This window comes from Cetorhinus maximus, chromosome 1, assembly GCF_964194155.1.
Source record: "Cetorhinus maximus chromosome 1, sCetMax3.hap1.1, whole genome shotgun sequence".
Lineage (NCBI taxonomy): Eukaryota > Metazoa > Chordata > Chondrichthyes > Lamniformes > Cetorhinidae > Cetorhinus > Cetorhinus maximus.
In genome coordinates, this window is record NC_135879.1 from 161,976,279 (window position 1) to 162,003,650 (window position 27,372).

The window sequence follows — 27,372 nt, forward strand, 5'->3', positions numbered from 1 at the left end:
CATACTCCATTCCCTGTCCACAGACTCTATCCCCCGCCCCAGTCACAGTCTGCTTTGCTTCAAACGTGATATTTTACGTCCACATGAACAAATGTTAGTGACCTCAGTTTAACATCTCATCCAAAAGACCAACAATGCAGCATTCCTTCAACACTGTTAAATGTCAGTCTAGATTGTGTACTCAGGTCCTAAATAGCAGGGCCACTGATTCAGGGACAAACATGGTGCTAAGCTGACACGGAGAGCCAACAGTTTTATGGAAAGGTGAGCTAATTGGACCAAGTGTTCTCCCTCATTTGTACTTAGCTTTGTGGGGAGTGAGTTTTTTTTTATATATATATATATAAAACTTGAATGGTGAGATCTATTAGGGACAAGAGGGTAATAGATGCTTAGAGGCACAGGGCAAGGCTAGAATACTTGATGAGTACTTTGTATCAGTGTTTAGTAAGGAAGGATGCTGACAAAATATTGGGTGGAAGTGGAGACGCTGGAGATAATGGTTGGGGTGAAAACTCATAGGCAGAATGTACTGGAAAGGCTGGCTATGCTTAGCATGGCTAAGTTGCCTGGTCCTGATAGCTTGCATCCCAGGTGGGGATGGAGATAGCAGAAGGGCTTCCCATAATCTTCTAATCTTTCTTAGATAAGGGAGAGGTGCCAGTGAATTGGAAAACTGACAAATGTGTAGCTTAAGTACACCTTAAACCCTTAAGTGTAAGGACAGGCCTGGTTTTAGAAACATTAATGAGGGAAAACTTAACAGGCACTTAGAGTGATTTGAGTTAATGGAGAGCCAGCACAGATTTTTGAAAGGTACATCATGTTTGACTAATCTAATTGAATTTTTTGAAGAAGTAACAGAGTGTCATGCTCAGTACAATCATGAGGGTATTGGTCATTATGGACTGTAAGATTATACTTCATGAAAGTGGCCATTAAATTTGCAATTTAGCATGTGACTATGGGCATTTATACTGTGGACTGTATCTGATTCTGTGGCCAATACTTAGTTAAGCATGGACCTGAATGAGGGTACTTCGCAGGTACTTGTGAAGTTTAAACATCTCACTATTTAATTTTCTTAGTTCTGTTGAAGAGTCATGCGGACTCGAAACGTTAACTGTCTTCCTCTCCACAGATGCTGTCAGACCTGCTGAGTTTTTCCAGGTATTTTTGTTTTTGTTTTGGACTTCCAGCAACCGCAGTTTTTTGCTTTTATCACTATTTAATGATGCATTTCAGGAATATCGGATTTCTAGACAAAAACAGAATTACCTGGAAAAACTCAGCAGGTCTGGTTTCATCGGCGGAGAAGAAAAGAGTTGACTTTTCGAGTTCTCATGACCCTTCAACAGAACTGAGTAATATTAGGAGAGGGGTGAAATATAAGCTGGTTTAAGGTTGGGGTGGGGGGGGGGGGGGGGTGGGGGATGAGGGGAGAGAAGTTGGGGGGGGGGCGGGGTGGTTGTAGGGACAAGCAAGCAGTGATAGGAGCAGATAATCAAAAGATGTCACAGACAAAGGAACAAAGAGGTGTTAAAAGTGGTGATATTCTCTAAGAGAATGTGCTAATTAAGAATGGATGGCAGGACACTCAAGGTACAGCTCTAGTGGGGGTGGGGTGGAAAGACTGACAGGGCATTACAGTTATAGATTTAAAAATAATGGAAATAGGTGGGAAAAGAAAAATCTATATAAATTATTGGAAAAAACAAAAGGGAGGGGGAAGAAACGGAAAGGGGGTGGGGATGGAGGAGGGAGTTCAAGATCTAAAGTTGTTGAATTCAATATTCAGTCCGGAAGGCTGTAAAGAGCCTAGTCAGAAGATGAGGTGCTGTTCCTCCAGTTTGCGTTGGGCTTCACTGGAGCAATGCAGCAAGCCAAGGACAGACATGTGGGCAAGAGAGCAGGGTGGCGTATTAAAATGACAAGCGACAGGGAGGTTTGGGTCTTTCTTGCAGACAGACCAACTGGAGGAACAGCACCTCATCTTCCGACTAGGCACCTTACAGCCTTCCGGACTGAATATTGAATTCAACAACTTTAGATCTTGAACTCCCTCCTCCATCCCCACCCCCTTTCCGTTTCTTCCCCCTCCCTTTTGTTTTTTCCAATAATTTATATAGATTTTTCTTTTCCCACCTCTTTCCATTATTTTTAAATCTATACCTGTAATGCCCTGGCAGTCTTTCCACCCCACCCCCACTAGAGCTGTACCTTGAGTGTCCTGCCATCCATTTTTAATCAGCACATTCTCTTAGATAATATCACCACCTTCAACACCTCTTTGTTCCTTTGTCTGTGACATCTTTTGATTATCTGCTCCTATCACTGCTTGCTTGTCCCTACAACCACCCCACCCTCAACTTCTCTCTCCTCCCGCCCACCTTAAACCAGCTTATATTTCACCTCTCTCCTAACTATACTTCAGTTCTGTTGAAGGGTCACGAGGACTCGAAACGTCAACTCTTCTCTTCTCCGCCGATGCTGCCAGACCTGCTGAGTTTTTCCAGGTAATTCTGTTTTTGTTTTGGATTTGGATTTCCAGCATCCGCAGTAGTTTTTTGTTTTTATCTCAGATTTCTAGACTATTGGTCTACAAGTGCTATACTGAACAAAGGAGAATGTTTGAGTTCATACTGGGGAAGAGATAAGAGTGAATGACCATTATCAACTGTTATTGTATCGTGGTGGTGTGGACTCTTAGAAGTGGTAATGCTGCAGTCATGTGACTGAAATTAACTATCAGGTAAAATACCCTGAACAAAGCAAATTCATCAGAGAAACATCTGAAATACCAGAAACATCTGAACCATCACAGCTGAATGTCTTCCAATGCAGCCAAAGTACTGTATTTGCTCCAGCTTCCAAGTCCATATTAGAACCAATCTCCTGCTATTTGTTCACAAGAGTCTTTGCAGCTTCATGAGATCCCTTTGTTTCTAAAAGCTTTTCACTCCAACTAAAGTATCAACTCAACTAAGACGATATCAGGCCTGCATCGACATAGAGGCGGAGTTATAAATTCAAATTCTATAATTACAGCTTTAACTTCATCTGCATCTAATGTTTGCATGAGTGGCAATGCGAGTGAGGCGAGTGATTAAGATGTTGCAGTCTCAAATATTCAAGGCAAAAGTGTGATAATAAATAACCTTTATTTTTAAAATCACCAAAAAGCCTGCTGCCACTCCGAGGGCAAGGAAATACACACACCTTACATACAAGCATCCTGATTGCAGACTGGATGGACCACGCAAATTCTGTCCATAACAGAAGGTTGATGAGGGGAATGTGATGGATGTTATCTATATGGATTTTAAGTAAGCGTTCGACAAAGTACCACATAAAAAGGGTAGTTAATAAAATTGAGGATCATGGAATAGGACGATCAGTATCAGCTTAAATAAGAAATTTACTTAAAGGCAGAAAACAGCAAATCGTCGTAAATGCTTGTTTTTCAGACTGAAGGATGTTAGACAGATGTGAGACCCCAAGAGTGTGTTAGGGACTACTGCTTTTTTGAGAAGTGTTAAATTTCAAAACTTGCTGATGATACCAAACTTGGAGGTGCAGCAAACAGTGAGGTTTATACCAATCGACTTTAACAGGACATGACAGGCTAGCAGAATAGGCGGCTAAGTGGCGGTTGGAATTCAAGTGTGAGGTGATGCATTTTGGTAGAAGGGATGGGGAGAAGAAATATAAACTCAATGGCATAGTTCTAAAGAGAGTGCAGGGGCAAGGGACCGGGGGTTCATGTGTATAGATCTTTGAAGGTAGCAGGACATACAGAGAGTGGTTAGCAAATTATATGGGATCTTGGGCTTCATAAATAGAGAAATTGTGAACAAGAGAAGGGGAAGTTATGCTGATCATTAGCTCTGGCTTAACCAGAGCTTTATAGAGTACATAAGAACATAAGAAATAGGTGCAGGATTAGGCCATTTGGCCTCTCAAGCCTGCTCTGCTTTCAATAAGATCATGGATGTTCTGATTGTGGCCACTCCACTTTCCTGTCTGTCCCCTATAATCCCCGGCTCCAGTGTAAATTGAAAATCAGTCTAGCTCTGCCATTGAATACATTCAATGGCAAAGCCGCAGGCGGTTTATCCTCCTCGTAAACATATTCTACTAAGAAAGAAAGAAAGATTATTTGTTGAGAATTATGAATTATCTACCATTTTACCTTTTAACTTATTTTCCCAGTGCACTACAGCCAACTCTGTTTTCAAACTTAAATAAAGGCAATTGCAAAGTACACGAGTTTCAGATCCAAACTTCTCACCCTCAAACCGAATGTGAAATTCATCATGTTATGGTCACTCTTACTTACAGGATCCTTTACTACGAGGTAATTAATTAATTTTGTCCAATTACACATTACCAAGTCTTTTTTGACTTGACGGTGACATCCTGTTAGTGGAAGATACCCCTCATGTTGTTTCTGCATAGTGGCATAGTGAAACAGCTAGCTTCACCTGTTGATCAAATTTTTGAGATACCTTACTCTTTGTAGGGTAATCAGAGATATACTGGACACTTTTCAGGATCAAAAGTGGCAGCCCCTAGGCCCATTCCTGAGTTTGTGCAGGCAACGATCTGATCAGGGTAGCAATTACCCCACAGAATGGCTTTGATGTACCCTATTTCAGCATCAAGCTTGCATGGTGAACAAATGGCTCGGGCCCTACACATGGAACTATAGGAATCCCAATGCGTATATTGACCAATGAAAGTAGGCTTGTGGTAGACAGTAGTAGAGAACCCACTGGCAGATTTCTCAACTAGCACATCAAGCGAAAGGAGCTCTTTTGACTGCTCCATTTCAAAGGTGAACTTGAGCGCAGCATGGAGCCCATTAAGGTGTGCAAGGAAATTCTTACATGCAGCTGTGGATTCAAATACAGCAAACGTATCGGACTGTTATTTCCGAGCTCCAGGGCAGTGTAACCAGGGTGGGGTACCCCAAAGATGCACTGGGGAACCCTTTCTCCCTCCACCACCCGAAAGTTCCCTGGTAAGGTTTGCATGGCAATTGCCTGGGATGTGCAAACTTCCCATGGGCAATTGCCCTGCACTGGGAACCATCCGAAAATGCAATTTAAATTGCAAACTTCAAATTGTTCCAACTGTGTTACATCAACAGTTACCCAGAAAAAGTTAGAAGAATTAAAACCACTTCTAACTTCTGGGTAACTACTGTACAGACCCACACCGACCCCCCATGGGACACCCCCAACACCCCAGTACCCGTATGGGGCTACCCTCACTCGCCAAGACTTTCCCCATTCCCCGAAAACACCCCCACTGAACCTCCACCTCATGGAACTCATCTACACCCCAACCACCCAAGGCCCAACCCAACCCACCCACCGACAAGGCCCGACCCAGACCCCCCTCAACCGACAAGGCCAAACTTGACCTGCACCGCCCCCCTCAACCAACAAGGCCTGACACCCCACCCCAGCCCCCAGGCCCGACCCCATCCATCCACCACCACACAAATTCCAGCCACTTATTTTACATACTTACCTTCTCCTTGTCAAACCTTTAAACCTGGCCAGACCTTTAAACTTACCTGCTTTACGGCAGCTAGTGTCGTAAAAAGAGGGCGTGACCTCCTTCCCTCCGATGCAGCAGCGCCCGACTGAAGGCTTCAGGAGCACACTGCCCTGCACAGTTCTTGCTCGACCCGAGTCAAAAGGTCAGGGGAGACAGGACCAAAAAATCTGAAGGTAAGAATGCAGGAGTGGAGTGGCAATCCAACTCTGATTGCCACTCCACGGAAGTTCAGGCCCATCATCTGCATATTGGAAATATGCAGGGGGTAGGAAGTTAGGTGTCATTCCATCAAAGGTGATTTCGTGTGGAAAGCAAAAAAGAAATTTGTGAGAGTTGGGCCTAGAGGGGATCCCAGGGCAACGCCACCTATTTGGGCATACATAGCGAAATTGAAACTGATCTCAACTGAATGAGTTGCTGAGTTCCCATTAGCTGATTGTACAAAGACTAAGGGACACAGATTTTTGGTTTTTGACAAGAGACATGGGGTTGCGGGGGGGGGATGCGAGGAAGACTTTAAAATAAAATAACACAGCAAATGGCCATGACCTGGCAGGCACTTCCCACGGGGATGGTGGAAGTGGAGACTATCAATGATTTTACAAGGAAATTGGACAGGAGCTTGATGGAAATAAACTTGCAGCTTTACAGGGATAGGAGGAAGAATGGGACTGATGAGATTGCTGTACAGATGGCTGGCATGGATGTGATGGGCCAAATGGCCACCTTCTGTGCCATTATGACTGGTAAGACTATCATTAAATGGGAACTGTACAGCTATTCTTATTCAAAAAGGCAAAGCAGCTATTTTGTATTATTTAAAATACAGTTCAGGAAAAATAAATCTAGAGTACTTAATATAGTAACACATTGTGTTAACTAAAAAAATACTATGTTCAAGTATCAATGATAGTTATTGTAATTTTGCATGAAAATTAGCAAACAAATTTTATTTTTAAAGTTACATAATGAAGTCACTTATGTCTACATATTATAAACAGGTTCTGCTGTATTACATATTTTTTTCCAAACTTTAGAACTTTATAAAATATGGTACCTGCTTGCAGCTCAAGTTAAACATTCCAGTGACATCTAGTGATCAGACAATGAAACTGCAACTGTAAATTCAAATCCATTTCTTTTTAGTTGAAATTGAAGAATCTCTGAAGTTTTACGATATCCAAAAGGCACAAATGCATTTAGTTGAGAAGATTCTACAGTACCAACTGGCGATCACAAATTTAACAGCTAAGGTGTGGACACATGTAATATTGAAACCCCAGAAACACTGTTTGCATGAAACCTCTGAATGAAAAGACAGTCAGACATAATGGTTTCAATAAATAGCTTATTTAAAAATATATTTTCAATAAGCTTTCCAATATTATTTACTATGGCATATTGAAATCTCCTGTCAAATTTACACTGGGGAAATTTACCTCTTTTCCTTTTGTATCTCCATTTTCAATCCATTCCACAGTAGCACTTTCGTTATCCTCATTTAATGATGTCACCATAGCCTGATGTATCCGTCCTGGAAAATGCAAAGTCACAAAGCAGTCAAAATGTATCTGGAGTTTCATAAAATAGTTAATAACAATAAAAAGGGTCGTTAGTGTTTCAACAGCTGAAGTACTTCTATCTCTCAGAGTAAATGTGGGATTCTATTTGTCAAACTTGAACTGAGATTCTATACAATGGGTATAGTATACCCATTGAATGTTTTGTAGATAATCATTCATTGTATGATAAATGTATACTCTGCAAAAAATGTGAGTGACAAAGGTTGTGGATTAATCTTGCTGGCTTAAAACAAATGCTGGAGGAAAGGAAATCTTTAAAATTGAATGGGTAGATTGCAAGTCATCGATATCTGACTGTTTTACAAAAAGAATTGCATGTATAAAAAAAAATTGTCAGGAGATCCTAGAAGAGGGGTGTCTCACAACGTAATGCTTTGTATAGCATACGGAGGATTTTGAATTCATTTGTTGTGAAATTTTGTTTTTTTATTTAAAGAGAGAAGGGAATCTATTAATTGTGTTTAACTGTGTGCAGGTGGTGGGCATTAACCGGGCATTCACTTGAGCCCCCTACTGACGAACACAGACTAAAGCTGTGGTTATTGGGTTAGGAGGTATTTGCTTGCAATGTTAACTCAAAATAAATATAATTGTGTAAGAGATTGGCTCTAGTTAAATCCTTCAACTTTCCGGAATAAAACAGTTTGGGACTCTGCTACTTTCCCTGACTTCTTTCAGCAGCCTTGGATGCATACCATCAGGACCCAGGACCCACAGCTGCTTCATATCCTCCTCTAGCAGCCCTACATTCCCACTTCCACCATTTATAAAAAATTAATGCAAAAATATTTCTTCCATGCTTTCATATTCCAGAATTTGACCCAGCTCGATATTGCTAAGTGTTTTTACCTTGTTTATTACTTTTTGCATGCTTATAAAATACTTCACTGCATTTTCTCATATTAACCATCAGACTTGAAAACAGTCTCCTACTGACCTTCCATTTTCACCTTCCATGAATGCCAACTTGCCCAAAGTTCTCCCGTATTTTTCATCAAGGGAGTCAAGGGTTACAAGGGGGCATGCAGGAAAGTGACGTTAAGACCACAATCAGGTCAGCCATGAGGCGCTGTCCCTTGCTAAGTACATTAGCTCCCTATTCCCCAAAGCACAACATTCCAAGTTCTCCAATAAATATCTCACTTCATAGTGGTGTTGCAGCACATCTTTGTATTGCTTTCAATTCTATTTCCCTTCTCAAGCACTCCACTCCTTCAACTCCATCCTTGTGTGTTTTTTCTCTTTACCCCACTGTCGGCTAACAGAGCTTTCAATCGCCTTGTCGTCCTACATTTCCGAAACCTCTCACCTCAATGAGAGCCAACATTTTCATTGAGGTAAAAACAGAAAGTGCCAGAAAAACTCAGCAGGTCTGGCAGCATCTGTGGAGAGAGAAAGAGTTAATGTTCTAACCATTCCGAAGAAGAGGCCTGTTGGACTCAAAATGTTAATGTTGTTTCTCTCTCCACAGATACTGCCAGACCTGAGTTTTTATCCAGCATTTTCTGTTTTTTTTATCTCAGATCTCCAGTACTTTGCTTTTATTTTCATTGAGGCGGTGGTTCTTGTTGCAGAATTAGCCAAGTTTCAGAATCGCGGATTAGTACAAAATCCATTGGTTGACCAAAGAGAAAGAACATCTTAAGACATCTGAAAACACCTAGCCAAATGAAGTACTTCGTGAAACACAGCCACTGTGTAATTGTAGGAAACATGGTAGCTAATTTGCATTTATAGAAAGGACCACATCATTTGTCTTTGGTAGTCTTGCTTGAGGGATAAACATTGGCCAGAACATCATAGCACACATACTCCTGCTTTTCTTTGAATCTTTATGTCCACTTGAGAGGGCCGATGTGGCCTCAGTTTGATGCCTCAGCTGAAAGGCAACACTCCCAACAATGCAGCGCCCCCTAGGTACTGCAAAAGTGTCAGCCTGGATAATGTGTTCAAATCTCTGGAGTGGGACTTTCAAACCTTCGAAATCAGTCAAGCATGCTACCACCAAGTCAAGGCTAATGCCCAAGGAGAGACAAAACAATGGTCAAAATGTCCGTAATTATAAATGGAAGTGCAATCTACTGAATACCCCAGATTCATAAATCCAGATTTTGTGAGCTCTAGGGTACCTCTTGTTGCTTAGTTTACTGTTGCTTAGGAAAAATCTGGGAACTGGTATTTCTTTGTGCAACTTGTCCTGCAACATCAAACACACCCCAAATCATTGGTGACAAAAAGTAAATTAAGGTAGATTTTGCAGTTTATTGTCATGAAACTTGCTGCAGCATCAGGAATTAAGCACACAGTGAGTTGCAGTATTCTATGTATAAACCATGCTGCACAGTTACCATTTACCAGAAACGGAACTGGACTAGCCATGTAAATACTGTGGCTACAAGATCAGTTCAGACCAGGCACAAGTCAAGAGTGTGATGAATACTCTCCATTTGCCTGGATGATTTGCAACTCCCACAACACTCAAGAAGCTTGACACCATCAAGGACAAAGCAGCCCGTTTGATTGGCACCCCATCCACAAACATTCACTCCCTCTACCAACACACAGTAGCAGCAGTGTGTACCATCTACGGATGTACTGCAGCAACTCAACAAGGCTCCTTATACAGCAGCTTCCAAACCAATGACCACTACCAGCTAGGACAAGGGCAGCAGACACATGGGAACACCACCACTTGGGAGCTACTCTCCAAGCCACTCACCACCCTGACTTGGAAATATATCACCGTTCCTTCACTGTTGCTGGGTCAAATTCCTGGAACTCGTACCCTAATAGCACTGTGGGTGTACCTACAACACATGGACTGCAGTGGTTCAAAGCAGCAGCCCACCACCACCTTCTGAAGGGCAATTAGGGATGGGCGATAAATGCTGGCCTAGCCAGCAATGCTCACATCCTGTCAACGAATAAAAAATGAGTACTCAAATGCAAGAAATATGTAGTCTTTGCAGATTGGGCTTTCTTCCACAGTTTCTGGGTTCAGCCATATCATGATTCAGTGATACAGCACCTAGTCACCAAAATTCACTACTGTCCAACCTATTCTTCTGCACTTACAAATTAAGCACTAGTAAGACCTTGTAACAGTCTATAAACTCCACCATAAGCTGACCCGCTAACATCTATAGTTAGGAAATAGAGAGAGTTTAAGTAAGTTATATTGGTATTTGTGGGTGTTAAGGTTGGGTATTAGTTTTAATGTTTAAATTTGATTTGTATATGTGTGGTAAGAAAGGTCAAATTGAGCTTTAGTTTCACTTTAAAACTTGCTTACATTTCTAATGAGAGTTTTATGACTGTAAGCTAAGTTAAGCAAACAGGAGTAGAAATAAAAGTGCTGTTGCCTAGCAAAAAGGATCGAGAGAGGCAGGTCCCTCCCACAGACACACACAGAAAGAACCAGAAAAGCAGTTTTGAGTTCAGTTTTTGAAGGCAGCTGCCAAACAGAAGCCATCTAGAAGGGGCAGATAGTCTGTCCGAAGTTAAAGAAAAGGCCCCAAAATCCAGGGGAGTGGAACAGGAGAAAGTCCCAAGCAGACCTTCTAGTCCAAGGAAGGACAGGAACATGGAAACGGTCCTATAAATGAAGTTAAGAGTGAGGGGCAGAAAGGCTCCAAGTTTCAGATTTAAAGAGACAAAAGCTGCAGAAAGCAGATTTAAAGCAAGAACAGCTTGGAAGAGGCAAGATCCAAAGAAACAGCTGAAGGTCTGTAATTCTTTGGTATGGGCATGTGAAGCAGTGTTGTACTACTGATGGCTATGTCACTGAGAGAGAGTGCGTGGAAGACAGCTTGAATGCGTGTGGTGACCCAGGGAGGAGGAACATCAGGAGAGTTCAAAACCCTGGAAGTGAACCTTTGCGGAAGGCAACTCAGAGAAAGTGTATTTGGGAGAAGATTCCAAAGCGAAGTCTTGGAGAGTGGAAATTGGAAACCCTCGTGTGAAAGATGAAGTGCAGTGAGACTGGTTGGCTCTCGGTGTAACATGCCTCTGGCGGGTGGGGGGGGGGGGTGTCGCCAAGTGGTTTACATGGGCTGTACTTACTGTGAACATTAGAGTATAAAATAGCTTTTGTAACTTGTGTTATCTTTACAAATCTGTATATATCTGTAAAGGTATAGTTGTGGGTGAAGGAGTATTGTAATATTGTTCTTCTTTTCTTGTTAAATAAATGTTTTATTCTTTTGTTATAAGTTCATCAGCTGACTCCTGTGACTGTTTAGTCGCCACTCTCCACGTATCTAAACAAACAAATATAAGTTTGGATTTAAACTCAAATTTACCCTGCAATTTGAGGAAAAAGCTAGAATCAGATGTAACAGTATTACAGTTGAATAAAGGCAACTACAGAGGCATGGGGAAGATGTTTCCATTAGTAGGAGAGACTAGGACCCGAGGGCACAGCCTCAGAGTAAAGGGAAGACCTTTTAGAACAGAGATGAGGAGAAACTTCTTTAGCTGGAGAGTGGTGAATCTATGGAATTCATTGCCACAGAAGGCGGTGGAGGCCAGGTCATTGGGTGTATTTAAGACTGAGATAGATAGGTTCTTGATTGGTAAAGGGATCAAAGGTTATGGCGAGAAGGCGGGAGAATGGAGTTGAGAAACTTAGCCATGATTGAATGGCAGAGCAGACTCGATGGGCCAAATGGCCTAATTTCTGCTCCTATGTCTTATGGTCTTATGGATCTATCAAGCTGGGTTCCTCTCTGGGATCTGGCTTTTCCAGGGGTAACCTTAGCTGGGATCATAATAAAGTGGGGGCTTTTGCGGGATTTGAAAAGCAGACAGCTAGTGATTGGACACGGAATAATAATTGGTCTGGGACTGAAAATGCTTGAACATTGGTGGGATCTGTGAATCCTTTAAAAAGAGTACATGGAGGTAAAGAGGTATTCAACATAGGAATTGGAGTTGCTGTGAGGTAAATTATACTGGTTGGAATCTGAAATGGCATTGGAAGTTGCTAAGACATTTTTACAGATGGAAAATGTAACTCTGACTGGTTTACAGAAATTAATCAAGAGTAAATAATGGAATTGGCGGGTAAGCTGGAATTAGAATTACCCGAAGGGGTGAAGAAAGCAGCATAGTTGAGATAATAGCCAGCATGTGAAACTGGAAGGGATGCTAGCGAGACCACGTTCTACAGGGGGTGAGTCAATTGAGTTAGCTAAGATGTTGTTTGAATGAAGCAGTTTGAACATGAAAAGGAACTAAAAGAAACTGAATTAGAGGGAAAAAAAGAAAAAAGAATTGGAATTGAAAAAGCTAGAGGCAAAAGAAAAAGGAAAGGAAAAAAACTCTCCCAAAGTTTGCAGAAAGGGATGTAGAAGGTGGCTAGGCAAATGAAATGGCCAAAAGAAATGTGGACATTACTTTTACAGTCTAGGTTGGTAGGTAGAGCTCATGAGGTTTATGCTTCACCTTTAGAAGAGGTATTGGTGCATTTTGATGCGGTGAAAAAGGGTATTCTGAGTGCATATGAATTAGCCCCTGAAGCATACTGGCAGAAATTTCAGAATATAAGGAAACAGCCTGGGTAGACCTATATTGAGTTTGAGAGGGTTAAACAAAGTAACTTTGACAGTTGGATACAAGCATTAAAGATAGGAACAGAATATGAAGCTCTTAGGGAAACAATTCTCTTCGAAGAATTTAAAGATTCACTTCCTCTTGTAGTTAGAACCCATGTTGAAGACCAGAAAGACCAGGTTAAAACAGCTAGACAGGCAGCAGAGATGGCTGACAATTATGAATGGGTCCATAAATTTAAACCCTTTTTCCATCATCCCCATAAACCCGAAAAGGATGGAAGATGGGAAGGTGAAAGGAAGGCAAGTAGCCAGGGAAGAGAAGGGACAGTTGGGAATTCCCAGAAAATGTCACCTCAGACCAGAAAGGAAGGTACTGAATGTGGAAGTGACATTCGAAAGCCTAAGTATTTCCACTGTAACAAGGTGGGACATGTTAGGGCAGATTGCAGGAGATTAAATGGTAGGCCTATTTCAGCAATAGGAACACTTAAGGAATCCTCAGGAAAAGTTGCATCAGAAAAGGAAACGGTTGTTAAAAACTGTACAGTGGTACAGTTGAAACGTGTTCTCTCAGAACATGCAGGAAAGGGGGATGTGGATCAGGATAGTCCATAGAATTCTTTAATTACTGGTGAAGGAAAGCAGGCTATTAGAAGTTCTGGATGTTTTGTGTTGAAAGGAGAAGTGTTCTTATACTCCTCCAACAAAATCAGTAAACAGATTAAAATTTTGAGAGATACAGGGGCAGGTCAATCATTGATGGTGGCTGATGATACAGTATGTGTTCTGGATAGTTTTATGAAAGAAAAAGTATCGATAAGAGGTATTAATGGAATTTATGAACCTGTTTCTTTGTGTGAAGTTAACTTACAAAGTCACTTTGTAAATGGAATTGTTACAGTGGGAATTATTCCTAAATCACCTATTGAAGGGGTGAATCTTATTCTGGGTAATGATTTGGCTAGTGGAGACAGTAATGTGGCAACGACTATATTGCAGCAGGTGGTTGATCATGCTGATCTTAGCCAACTTCAGAAAACTACTGTGGCCAAAAATGAGGTGCTTATTGCTGATAACCAGAAATTTAAGGAAAACCTGATTAATGTAGAAAATCAACTTTCATTTATGAAAGAGGAGTTTGCTAATTAAAGAAGAGAATTGATGAGATCATTTGAAAATCAGTCACAGAAAGTAAAACACTTGACTGAGGACTTGAAATGTCTAAATGATAAACTTGTAGAAGCAAACTTAACAAAGGTCAATCTTTAGTTGAAACTTGATGAACTTCAAGCATCAGTAGCTGCTATGAAATATCGTGGAAAATGCCTTGAACAAGAAAAGTCCCAAAAAATGATAACTGGTATGCAAACTTTCAGTCACTTTATTTATACATTATGCTGTATGTATGAATGGTAAAGCGAAGATTTGTGTTTTGTCATTTTTCACACAATAACCATCCAGCCTATGCAATCAAGCAGCAGCAAAATGGGAAAAGTCACTGTAGTCACCCTAAAAGCTAGAAAGCTAGGTTAGCAGAAGGCTATCCAAACAATAACAAATGGCACAGGGAAAGGCAAACTGCCTTGCATGATAATTCTTAATTTGTTTATTTTAATAATTTTATTAAATATTTAATAATTTATTTATTTAAATTAAATATTATTTATTTAAATAATATTTATTTAATAATACCCTCACCTCTAGAGCTTTTCCAATTGATCATGTAATAAGAACACATAAAACAGATTAAGCGTTACCTTAAACTCTTCCAGAATAAGCACATAGTGACTATATGCAAAATTTATTTTGTAACCCAGTTACCAGCCTCTTTCTTAATTGGAAGATACTTTGCAATCCAGTTACCTGCCTTCCTTCCTAATTGGAAGAAACTTTAAAAAACAACCATCATGAAGCTCAAATGCTGCAGTTAAACATCACAGGGAACAAGGCTGGCACTAGTGGTTTACATGTAAATGTTTACATAGTATAGGTCAGTTTCCTGAGCAACAAGGAAAAACAAGCGACAAGGAAATACTTATGAATAAATAAAAAGAAAGAAATCTTGTACCATTATAAATTATATGACTAGTATGGAATCTCACTGAATCACAATAAAGCTGACAGCTATCACAGCATACAGGATTCAAATTTAAAGGTCAAGAAATTGGTAATTATCCAAAGAAAAATGCCCACCTAAAAGGTGAAGGACCAAGGACACAAAGAGCGCAAGGCCTTTGATGTCTTTAAAAAGTCCTTATTAAAAGGAGCTGGCAAATGAAATTCACAAATTATATAGAAATCACAATAAACTGTTCAAGATGGTTTTTATCATCCACATCTACACGAGGAATAATTCTATTCCACATGCTGCTCTCTTCCTATATTTGTTTACTCCCCTTGCTTATACTATGCCACCACCTTGAGTATTATGCACTGCTGGGCAACATTGTTGATAAATGGGACCCGCGCCCAGAAGTGGACTAACAGTTACTAGGAATTCTACCATACTAAGAGACCCAGGTAAAAAGATTTTTTAAAAATAGATCTCAGACTTTGCAAATACTGCACCCCAAAATATTATTTCTGGAAGAAATCTATCCAATTTGCATTTAAATGGATCAACAGATGTATCCCCTGGGAGGGTGACTATATTATCTAGTCCCTTTAGAATCACCAAAACTGAAATTATCACCTCTCAACCCCTCTTTTCCAATGAGAATATACCCATTTACTTAATCATTCATCACAATCCAATCTTTACATCCTTTTATTTCCCCCCCATCCCCCATGAAGTACTTAGCGTTTCTTTCCATTGAATTTCACTTGCCACTTGTCTTGCTCAATTCCCAAGTACATTTAAGTCCTCCTGTAGGTTATCATGTTGAACTTTGCATAATCTGCAAATTTAGCCACAGTGTATGCAACTCCTTGCTCCAGCTAATTTTTGAAGATATTAAAACAAAGTATAGAAAACATAAGAGATGATCTCATTCAGGTAAAGATCTGAAAGGGAATAGATTGAACATCTCTTGGATTACGTTAATGTTAACATGTGCTTTCGGCCAAGAGGACACATATTCATCCTTAAACAAGAAAGAGTGAATACATAGTCAAGCTATAACAGACTGCCAAGGAAGTCAATAATCCCTACTTTTGTAAAGTCTTGGGTATCTAAGGGTTTTAAGGCATTCGTGGGAAATTACGGCCACTTAAGAACATCGTGATGTGTAACCAGTCTCTTGCAGCTTGTTCGATTCTTTAATAGAATTGAAGAAAAGAATCAGAGTTTAGCTAAAATTTGCCAAAGATTCCAAGCATCTATTTTTGCCTCCTCCAGGAGTCGCCAATACCAGTGATAAAGTGCATAAGGTTGCATTGTCTAATTTACAGGATAGGATGAGCACTGAATTGCCTTTTATCTTTGTAATCATTTTGAAGTGCAAAATATTTGATTGTGGGTATAATTGGACATTATATAGATTAAATTACAAATAAAAGGAGCTCACACTTTAAAGAATTTGCTACAACCGTGTTTAAGAGTATTTACCATTGTATGTCAAATGGGAATTCTGTGTTCAGATATTACAAACAAAGAAACTATCGCTTTTTCCAAATTATCTTTGAAAATGTAACAGTTACGATATTACAAATTCCCAAGTATCAGTGAAAACTTATGTATTCCTAGCTTCATGCAAAACCTGCCAATTTTTAAAAGGGTTAACTTCCTAAGGCGAAAAGCAGGAGATTAGCACTAGGCTATTATGAAAATCCACCAATCTAACCAATCTTGCCTCCCCATAATCCTTCAAAACTGGACACTCTATCCCTTTTGTGGCCCAACAGAGACTGTGTACTGTAGAATGCAGCCTAAGCAAGTAGTTGACGACATCTTATTTTGACTTCGCCAAAAATTATGTATTTAGTTTTTCCTCGGTGTTCAATTAGGGAATGCCTGGCTCATCCGTGACAAAATTATGTCTAAGGAATATGGATAAATACTTGAAAAAAAACATTTGAAAGAATATGGGGAAAGTGCAGCTGAATGGGTCAGATTTCTCTTGTACAAAAGAGAAAATACTGTGAATGCTGGAAATGGGAAATAAAAACAGAAAATGCTAGAAATTCTCAGTTAAGGCAGCATTTGTGGAGAGAAACAGAGTTAACATTTCAGGTTAATGACATTCATCATGTCAGTTTTTGCAACATTTTCAGCATTTTCTTTCTGTTTTCTCTTATGTTGTAAAATTCCATATTTAACCCTGATCAGAGCTTCAAATCTAATTCAAACCATTATCCATCAATATTGTCACAATTAAAATTTAGTTTGTTAGGTCAATTGGTACCTTCCTCTCAAGAAGGGCACTGGTAGAATTCATCTTTTACTGAAGGCAATCAAAAAACACTGGTGTCACCTTATTGGCTTTATCAAAGGTGTCGAGACTTCTTACCTCCATCTCTGAAACAATGCCTGCCTTCACTGCCGAAACTCCCATTCACATTTTTATTAACTCAAAAGTCAAACTTCTCCAACGTCCTGGTTACCAGCCTCCATCAAACGTAAACCTGACTCATCCAAATTCTACTGACTGTATCATGTCCCTCACAGAGCTCCATGACCCCATCACCTGTCCTCAACCACTTCCATTGGCATCTTAACATATATTAAAAACTCGGATCTTCAAAACCCTCTATGGGTTTTTTCTCATCCCATCTTTGCATATTCCAACCTATGTCCTATTTTTTAAAAAACGATCTCCATTGAGACCGATTTCCCTTTTTAAAGTTATTAGAACTTAGTAGTTGAACGGATAACAGAACAAGATTTCACATTTTAAGACTATTATTGCAACAAAACGCTAAAGGCACTATTAACTAGACACTATCTTTGTGGGCAGCTTATACTTTAAACCACAGAACAGAGCTTTCCTTTTTTACTTCTAGCGCAAATTGAAAAAACACTTCACAGATACAATTTCCACTGTCCTTCAGATATTCAATTCTCCCAGAACTAGTACAAAGTGATTCTTGGCTTCCGATGGCTTACTTCTGCTCTTTTCCTTTCTCAGCCTGGTAACTTTTAAGCTCAGAGCTGTTTTTTATAATGAGGGTTTTTCATCTGAAGATTCTACCTCTAGTGCACGCGAAGTGAGTCTTCCAGCTGTTTTAACTTCTTACAAATTTGGTCTTTCCAATCCAAGTGTGAGCTCCCACCCATTCCTGCATGGTGAACCATAGAGACTTTCAGCCTCCAGTCTCTCTCATTCTCCAGGACCCTGGCAGACTAACCTGTGATATTTTAGGGAAGCTTATAACCTGATATCACAATGGTTTCCTCTGCATCCAACCCCTCTCAAAGCCCATTACCTTGGCAATGTGAATCACATAGGCCTTGTATCCAGGTAGAAATGACCCATTCTTTAGATCCCAACTCCATTCTATAATGGAATCAAATGGATAGTCTAAAGAACAACTGTCTACAACCTGATATTTTCAACACCTTCCAAGAACTTTGGAGATTAGCAGTCTGACCACTGTAAACACAGATGCTGCTGTCATTATCCCCTAGTGTGAACACCTTCCATCTTCCCAATAAAACAATCTAGGCCTTAAATCTTTAACAGCCATGCATGTTGTCAGGCAGACTTCAGCACAGGTCACCTGACCCTCTTTGTTTTACCTTAAATTAAAGATGATCCCAAAACATCATAATCTTACAAACCCCATAATTATAACAACTTTTATAAACTAATTCTGACCTTCTGTGTATCCCCCTTTTCTATTAGAAAGATGGAGAAGTAGGTCATGCACCCCTCAAGCAAGCTCTGCCATTCAATAAGCTCATGGCTTATTCCTGCCCTCCAAAGATTTACAACCCTCGAGTGAAGAAATGATTCCTTTCAGTCTTAAATGATTGGTCCTATATCCTGAGACTATGTCTCCTAGTTCTAGACTCCCCAGCCAGGGGAAAATAACCACTCAACATCTATCCTATCAAGCCCTCTAAAGAGTTTTATATGTTTCAATGAGATCACCTCTCATTCTTTTACATTCCAGACATTATACACTCATGCTACTCAATCTCTCCTTATAGGACAATCGTCTCGACCCAGGAAAAAATCAAGTGAACCTTTGCTGCACCACTTTCAAAGTAAGTATAGCTTTCCTTAGATAAAGAGATAAAAACAATGTACTGTACTCCAGGTGCGGTCTCAGCAAAGCTCTGTACAATTATAGCAAGGCTTCTTACTCTTGTACTCCAACCCCCTTGCAATAAAGGCCAAAATTTCCTTTGCCTTTCTAAATGCTTGCTGTATCTGCCTTTGTATTTCCTGTACAAGGATAACCAAATCGCTTTGAACATTAACATTTAAAAGTTTCTCACCATTTTTTAAAAATCTGATTTTCTATTCCACTTAACAAGTGTGTAACCTCAATGTTCCCCACATTATACTCCATCTGCCATCTTATTTCCCAATCATGTGACCTGTTTATATTGCTTTGCAGACTCCTTATGTCCTCCTCACAGCTTACTGTTCCATTTAACTTTATCTTGTCAGCAAAATTGGATCCATCACTCTTGGCCCCCTCACCCAAGCCATTAGTATAGAGTGTACATAGCTTAGGGTCAATCACTAATCCTGGCAGCACCCCACGCCCCCCCCCCCACCCCCCGCCACCCCCCAATGGCTAAAGCCTGCTAACTTGAAAATACTCTATCCCTGCTCTCTTAATGTTTGTTAACCAATCCTCTATCTATGCAAATATATTACTCCTAAATTCATGAACTCTATTCCTGTTCTTCAGTAACCTTTTACATGGCAGCTTGTAAAATGTCTTCTTCAAATCCAAATATACATCCACTGGCTCGCCTTTATCTACCCTGCCCTTCAAAAAAAAGTTTGTCAAACACTCATTTCCTTTCATAAAATCACACTGGCTCTGCCTAATCATATGTTTACATTTTAAGTGCCTTGTTAACACCTCCTTAATAGTTGCTTTGTAGAACAGAACTTGAATATTGCTGAAAAGAGAAACATGTTGCCGAAGCCTCCTGTCTTGCATTCATCAGGACAAATACAAGGAGGCCAAATTGCAAATAAATCACAAAAAATTATACCACATGAGAAAAGGGGTGCTAATTGGATGGCAAGTTTGGGTAGGTGGTGGCATAGGGGTAATGTCACTGGACTAGTGTTCCAGAGGCCCGGGCTAATACTCTGGGGACGCAGGTTTAAATCCCATCACGGGAGCTGGTGGAATTTAATTTTAATTAAACTGGAATTAAAAGCTAGTCTCAGCGACCGTGAAACCATTGTTGATTGTTGCAAAAACCCATCTGGTTCACTAATGTCTTTTAGGGAAGAAAATCTGCCGCCCTTACCTGGTCTGGCCTACACGATTCCAGACCCACAGCAATGTGGTTGACTCTTAAATGCTCTCTGAAACGGCCTAGCAAGCAAACCGACACAGAGTCAAGGAATGAAACCAGGCAGACCATGGCATTGTCATTTCCAGTGCCTAAGTCAATGGTACATTCAACCCTGTCGACCCAGCAAAGACCTCCTTACTAACATCTAGGGGCTTCTGCCAAAATTGAAGGCACTGTCCCATAGACTAGTCAAGCCCAACAGTCATACTCACCGAATCATATCTTACAATGTCTCAGACACCATAATCACCATCCCTGGTGTTGTGTCCCAGCAGCAGGACGGACCCAACAGATGTGCTCAAAAATCATGCGGAGGAGAGTGTGGAGAATTCATTTAAAACCGCATGGAGAGAGTGTGGCCAAAGTCAATAAAGGCCCCTTAGAGAATGAGGCTGGGGAAATAATAACGGGGAACCAGGAAATGGCAGAGGAGTTGAACAAATACTTTGCATCAGTCTTCACGGTAGAAGACACTAATAGCATTCCAAAAATACTAAATAATCGAGGGGCAAAAATGGGGGAAGAAAAGTACTAGGGAAACTAATGGGTCTAAAGACTGTTAAGTCTGGCCTATAGTTATCTGTTTTTTCCCGCTGGACCGGATGGGTTGCATCCTAGGATATCAAAAGAAGAAGCTGCAGAGATAGTGGATGCACTGGTAGTAATCGTCCAAGAATTCTTTAGATTCTGGATAAGTCCCAGAAGATTGGAAAACTGCCAATGTAACACCCTTATTCAAAAAGGGGGGTTGTGGGGGGTGGAAGACAAAAAAAAAACAGGTAACTATAGGCCAGTTAGCTTAACATCCATCATTGGGAAAATGTAGAGTCTATTATTATAAAGGATGTAATAGCAGAGCATTTAGAAATGCATTATATAATCAAGCAGTGTCAGCATGGCTTCATGAAGGGGAAATCATGTCTGACAAATTTACTAGAATTCTTTGAGGAGGTATCAAGCAGGGTAGATAAAGGGGAACCAGCAGATGTAATATATTTGGATTTCCAAAAGGCATTCAATAAGGGACTGCATGTAAGGTTACTTAATAAGATAAGAGCCCATGGTGTTGGGATAGTATATTAGCATGGATTAAGGATTGGCTAACTAATAGAAGACAAAGAGTTGGGATAAGGGGGGCATTTTCAGGATGGCAGCCTGTAACTAGAGGACTGCCACAGGGGTCAGTGCTGGGGCCACAATTATTTACAATATATTTTTATGACTTTGATGAGGGAAATGAATGTACTATCACCAAGTTTGCAGTGGGAAGGCAAGTGGTGAGGGTAACACGAAGAGTCTACAGAGAGATATAGCCAGGATAAAAGCTTAGCAGATGGAATATAATGTGGGAAAATGTGAGGTTATGCACTTTGGCAGGTAGAAAAGAAGAGTTGAATATTATTTAAATGGAGAAAGACTGCAGAAAGCTTCAGCACAGAGGGACTTGGGGGTCCTTGTGCATGAATCCCAAAAAGCTAGTATAAAAGTTCAATAGATAATAGGGAAGGTTCTAGCAGTAGTACTGAAGACTTGTGCTCCAGAACTGGCCACATCCCTAGTTAAGCTGTTCTGGTACAACTCTGCAATGTAGAAAATTGCCCAGGTATGTCCTGTCCACAAAAGCAGGACAAATCCAACCCAGTCAATTACTGCCCCCTCAGTCTACTCTTGATCATGAGCAAAGTTATGGAAGGTGGACATTCAGTTTGGGTTCTGCTAGGGCCACCCGGCTCCTGACCTCATTACAGCCTTGATCCAAACATGGGCAAAAGAACTCAAGAGGCAAGGTGAGATGGTTTCTCTTCACATCAAGACAGCATTTGACCAAGTGTGGCATCAAGGAGCCCTAGCAAAACTGAAGTCAGTGGGAATCAGAAGGAAAGGTCTCCATCGGTTAGAGTCATATGTAGCACAAAGGAAGATGGTTGCTGTAGGTGAAGGTCAGTCATCTCAGTTCCAGGACACTTCCAAGGAATTTCTTAAGGTAGCGTTCCAGGCCCATCGTCAGTTGCTTCATCAATGACCTACCCTCCATCATAAGGTTAGAAGTGGGGATGTTCACTGATGATTGCACAATGTTCAGCACCACTCGTGACTCCTCAGATACTGAAGCAGTCTGTGTCCATATGCAGCAAAACCTGGACAATATCCAGGCTTGGAGTACTAAGTGGCAAGTTACATTCATGTCGCACAAGTGCAGGCAATGACATTTCCAACAAAGAGAGATCTCACCATTTCCCCATGACATTTAAATGGTTTTATCATTGTTGTATCCCCTATCAACATCCTGGGGGTTTATCACTGACCAGAAAACTGAACTAGACTACCATATAAATACTGTGGCTACAAGAGCAGGTCAGAGGCTAGGAATTCTGTGGCGAGTAAAAATGACCTTCTGACTCCCCAAAAGCCTGTCCACCATCTACAAGGCACAAGTCAGGAGTGTAATGGAATACTCTCCATGCCCAAATGGGTGCAGCTTCAACAACACTCAAGAACTCACCATCCAGGGCAAAGCAGCCCGCTTGATTGGCACCCCATTCACTCACTCCCTCCCTCCACCGCCAATGCACAGTAGCAGCAGTATATACCATCTACAAGATGCATTGCAACAAATTCACCAAGGTTTTTTAAGACAACACCTTCCAAACCCACAACCTATACTACCTAGAAGGACAAGGACAGCAGATGCATGGGAACACCTCCATTTGAAAGTTCCCCTCCAAGCCAAACACCATCCTGAATCGGAACTATATTGCCACTCTTTCACTATCACCAGGTCAGAATCCTGGAACTCCCTTCTTAACAGCTCTGTGGATGTACCTGCACCACATGGCCTGCAGCAGTTCAAGGCGGCAGCACATCACCACTTTCTCAGGGCAACTAGGGACCGCCTAGCCTGCGACGCCAACATCCTGTGGGAGAATTTTTTTTTAAAAGTCAACTCTGATTGGCTGAAGAAAGTAACAAGGAAATATAGGCTCCCCATGCTTCAGGATAACTCAAAAAAGCAAAACGCTTGAACATACTCCTTTTGATTGCAAAGAAAGCGACCTGTGTATGAATGTATGTTGCTTCTAGCGAGCTTAAATGAGCCATGTTATGAACTCAACTGATTACCTTAAAATGTTTGCTAGTGCTGCCAATAGCACACTCAGGATTGTTCAGCAACTGCTGTCGGATTACTGAATGTAACAGTAGACATTTTGGTTTTTTTTGCAATTGTGGCCTGGTTGAGTACAGTCTGTACTTTGCCTAATGCGAACAGCCAGAGGAACATGTTTGATTCGATCAGCTAATCATTGGGACATATAGCCTAAGTACCTGGCATCACACTGGCACTGAGATTTATACACGATGTTGCTCAATTGTGTGGTTAGCAGAATGTCTTTTTGAATTGAAGGCAGCATCCTATTAAGAAAATACTATTTGCATTACAGAAATAGAATGCATCAAAGCTATTGTGCAGGGCAATGACTATCCTGACCAGATCGTTGCTTGTTGTGTGTTGCGCAAACACGCAAATGAGCCAAAGGCCGCCAGTTTTGGACCCAAAAAGCGCCCAGTCAACCTCAAAGTACCCACCCTGGAAAGGCAAAGTATCTACAAAATTTGAACAACAGATCAAGCAAGCTGTTTCACTCTATGCAGTGGCTGCCTTGTTTCCTAAAGAACAGGGAAAGAAAAAGACCAAATCTTGTGTCATTTTCTCTCTCCTGTCTTCCACCCTGTCGTAGACATCCTTGTCCCACCCACCCCTCTAACTTTTCCCAGTTCTGATGAAAGGTTATCAATGTGAAGCTGTTTTTCTCTCCACAGATGCTGCCTGAGCTGCTAAGTGTTTCCAGCATTTTCTGCTTTTAATTTGAAAATTAGATTTTAGCCCTGACTCAGTGGTTGCATTCCAAGTTAGTTGAGTCAGAAGTTTGAGAGTTTAGTCCAGAGACTGGAGGGCAGAAATCTAGGCCATCGCTCCAGTGCAGTTCAGAATTGCAATATTTTGGTTGAGAAATTAAGTCACAGCCCCCTCTGCCCTCTCACGTGGATGGAAAGATCCCAAGGCATTATTTCAAAGAGCAGTGGAGTTATCCTTGTTGGCCTGCTCAATACGCATCCTGCAACCAACAACTGATCATTATCACATTGCCATTTATAGGACCTTGCTGTGTGCTATCGTTTAACTTAGACTGCACAGTGCCTTTGCTTCAAAGGTGCTTCATTGGCTGTAAAAGCACTTTGGGGTGCCCAGAGATCACGATAGGTGCTATAAAAATCCTTTTCTTCTTGGGGTAAAACAAAGGTTTCAATTTGGAAATTTATTCTATTAAAACTTTTCCAGTCTTGTTTCGAAGTCTCCTGAATGTAAGTTCGACCTTAGTACAAACCCTCCACATAATCAACACTAACATTTTCAAAAAGAATGACTAAACAAAGACTTGCACTGATGTAGCGTCTTTCATGAATTCAGGACATCCCAAAGCATTTTACAGCCAATAAGATACTTTAAGTGTCTGGGTTGTAATGTAGGAAACACAGCAGCCAATTTGGGGTAGATAGGAAAGTAGAGGCCACAATCAGATCAGCTATGATCTTATCAAATGGGAGAGGAGGCTTGAGGGGCTAAATGGTCTACTCCTGCTCCTAATTTGTATGTTTACAGCAAGCTCCCAGAAACAATGTGATCATGACCAAACAACTTGTTTTTGTGATCTCGATAGAGGAATATTTATTCCTCAATTTTTATTAGTTGGTCCACTGAGGATAATTTCCTTGTTCTTCTTCCAAATAGGCCCACAGGATCTTTCGCATCCAACCTGAGAAGGCAGACAGGCCCAGGGTTTAAGGTCTCATCTGAAAGACTGCACCTCTGGCAGTGCAGCACCAGAGTGTTAGACTACATTTTTGTGCTCAAGTCCTGGAGTGAGACTTGAGCTCAACCTTCTGACTTAGAGACAAGAGTACTACCAACTGAGCCACAGCTGACATGTAAAAATAAAGAAAGAAAAAAAGTTATAACTTTTGAGCTTTACTGGCTGAGGCAATAAAGCTGTGCAACTAAAATCAACAGCTTCATTTAACTCCTATTATGTGCTATAGAGCAAATTTTTAAATGCATTATTTTAAAATGAATAGTTTGATGTACAAAGACTTACTCTATGTCAAATAGTGATCTTATAAAACCACATTACAATTCTTGAGAAGTTACTAAAGGCTCATGGTATATAATGTTTTCTTCCCACTGATCTGCATTAAACATTTGATTTTTCTTAACAGAAAATTTGATTTTTCAAGCAGAAACATGACCGATAGAAATTCAAGTTTTCACCAGATTTGTAAAACAGAGCATGGTTAGGCTTTAGTTAATTCTCTACCCAACCACATTCACAATATTACCCTTGATGCTCTGGAAAAAGTGATCAGGATTATGCATGCTGGTTTAATTTACAGATGACGCTTACTAAAACAATCTCAGAGCCATTCCAGCCAACAATCAGCTAACTATTCAACAAAAATAAAAGCTGCACTTGTTAAATGTTTAATTAGCTAAGCCATGCTTGCTTCAAAATGTTTACCATGTCCATGGCAAGTCTTGGATTGATAATCCCAAACCTTCTAGGTCTGAAAGGTTCTGGTATCACAATGCTTGGTGCATTTGCCTAACAAGTTAGCAGGCAAGCTCACTCAATATTCAAGGGAGCCATGTTTTAGAATCATAGAAACTTACACACAGGAGCCCATTTAGCCTATCTTGCCTGTACCGGCACTTTGAAAGAGTTGTCGTACATAGACCCAGATCCCTGTTTTTTGTCCTTAACTCTCATCCTACCTGTCCCAGCTCATTTTTAAAATCAGCAAGGAATCGGCTTCCACCACTTTTTCAGGTAAAGCACTCCACATCCCAATAACTGAGTGAAAGCATCTTCCCTTTAGATCATTTTCAAATCCATGACCTCTTTAGTTATTGACTCACTCGCCAGAGGGAACATTTTCCCCTCAATTTACTCTATTAAAACCTATAATGTTGAAAACATATCTTAACCTTCTCTGTTCCAAGGAAGGAGAACAGTCCTAACTTTTCTAACATCTCTTTGTAACTGAAGTCCGTCATTCCTGGTCACATTCGAGTAAATCTCCTCTATACCCTTTCTAATGCCTCTGCATCTTTCCTGGTCTAGTGCCCAAAATTTTACTCCTCTATTTATAAACTCAAGTAAATAATTTGCATTTTTTTTAAACCACCTTATCAGCTTCCTTGCCGATTGGTGTGTATAGACACAAATGTCTCTCTACTTTTCTGTACTTTTCAGAATCATGTCTTTCAGAATATGCCTCCTCACATTCATTTTCTCAAAATGCATCACTTCACACTTCTCCACATAGAACTCAATACTTCTGCCCTCTTCATCATATTGTCTATGTTATCTTATAGTTATTCTCATCATTACCCACTATTTTGTCAAGTTTGGTATTAACTGCAAATTTTATAATGCTATTCCTGACATAAGAAAAGCCCGAGCCTAGATCATATATAAAAATAGCAAAGGATAACAGACCCAAAACTAACCCTTGGGGACAACCCTGCAAATCCCGTCCCAATATGAAAAACATCCATCCTCCAAGATCTTTTGCTTCCTGTCATTGTGCAAATTTGGTATCCACACCACTCTCGCCTTAATTTCATTGACTTTCATTTTCTATTTAATAAGCCTCTTGTGTGGCATTTGTCATATGTCTTCTTCATATATGTACCATTTAGTGCACTATCTTGATAAGCCTTCTCAGATACGTCAAAAAATTCAAACAAGTTAGTCAGACACAATTTGCCTCTACCAAATCCACACTGGCTCTCCTTGATTAATCCATGCCTTGCCAAATGAAAAATTTTCCCCTGATAATGGATGCCAACAACTTACACACCTCTGATGTTAAGCTGACTGACCTGTAGTTTCCTGGTTTGACCCTTTCCCCCATCCTGAATGATGGTATAACATTAGAAGCCACCAGTCCTCTAGCCCTACTTCAGTATCCAACGAGGATTGAAAGATTGTGACCAATGTATCTGCTATTCCTACCCTTGCTTCTCTCAGCAACCTAGGATGCATTCTATTCGTACCAAATGACTTCCAGCTTGCAGTAATGTTAAGCTTACTTGGTGCATCTTCTCTATTATACTGTCCATAACTTCCCTCCCCTCTTTTAGTGTAACCTTGACAACATTTACTTTCTTTGAGAAAAC

At 40.5% G+C, this 27,372-nt stretch overlaps 1 protein-coding gene across 4 annotated transcripts in view; it reads right to left on the reverse strand.

The window, feature by feature from the left end:
- The window catches only part of LOC144684808 (kinesin-like protein KIF2A), a 158,333-nt gene that overhangs the window by 127,404 nt on the left and 3,557 nt on the right, over positions 1-27,372 (reverse strand). For all 4 annotated transcript variants that reach the window (XR_013577571.1, XM_078549081.1, XM_078549070.1 and 1 more), the window contains exon 2: positions 7,008-7,102. Coding sequence is in view for 3 of the 4 variants with exons in the window: in XM_078549081.1 (XP_078405207.1) it covers positions 7,008-7,102 (95 nt within the window). In the remaining variant the exon portion in view is untranslated. The remainder of the gene's footprint in view (positions 1-7,007; positions 7,103-27,372) is intronic.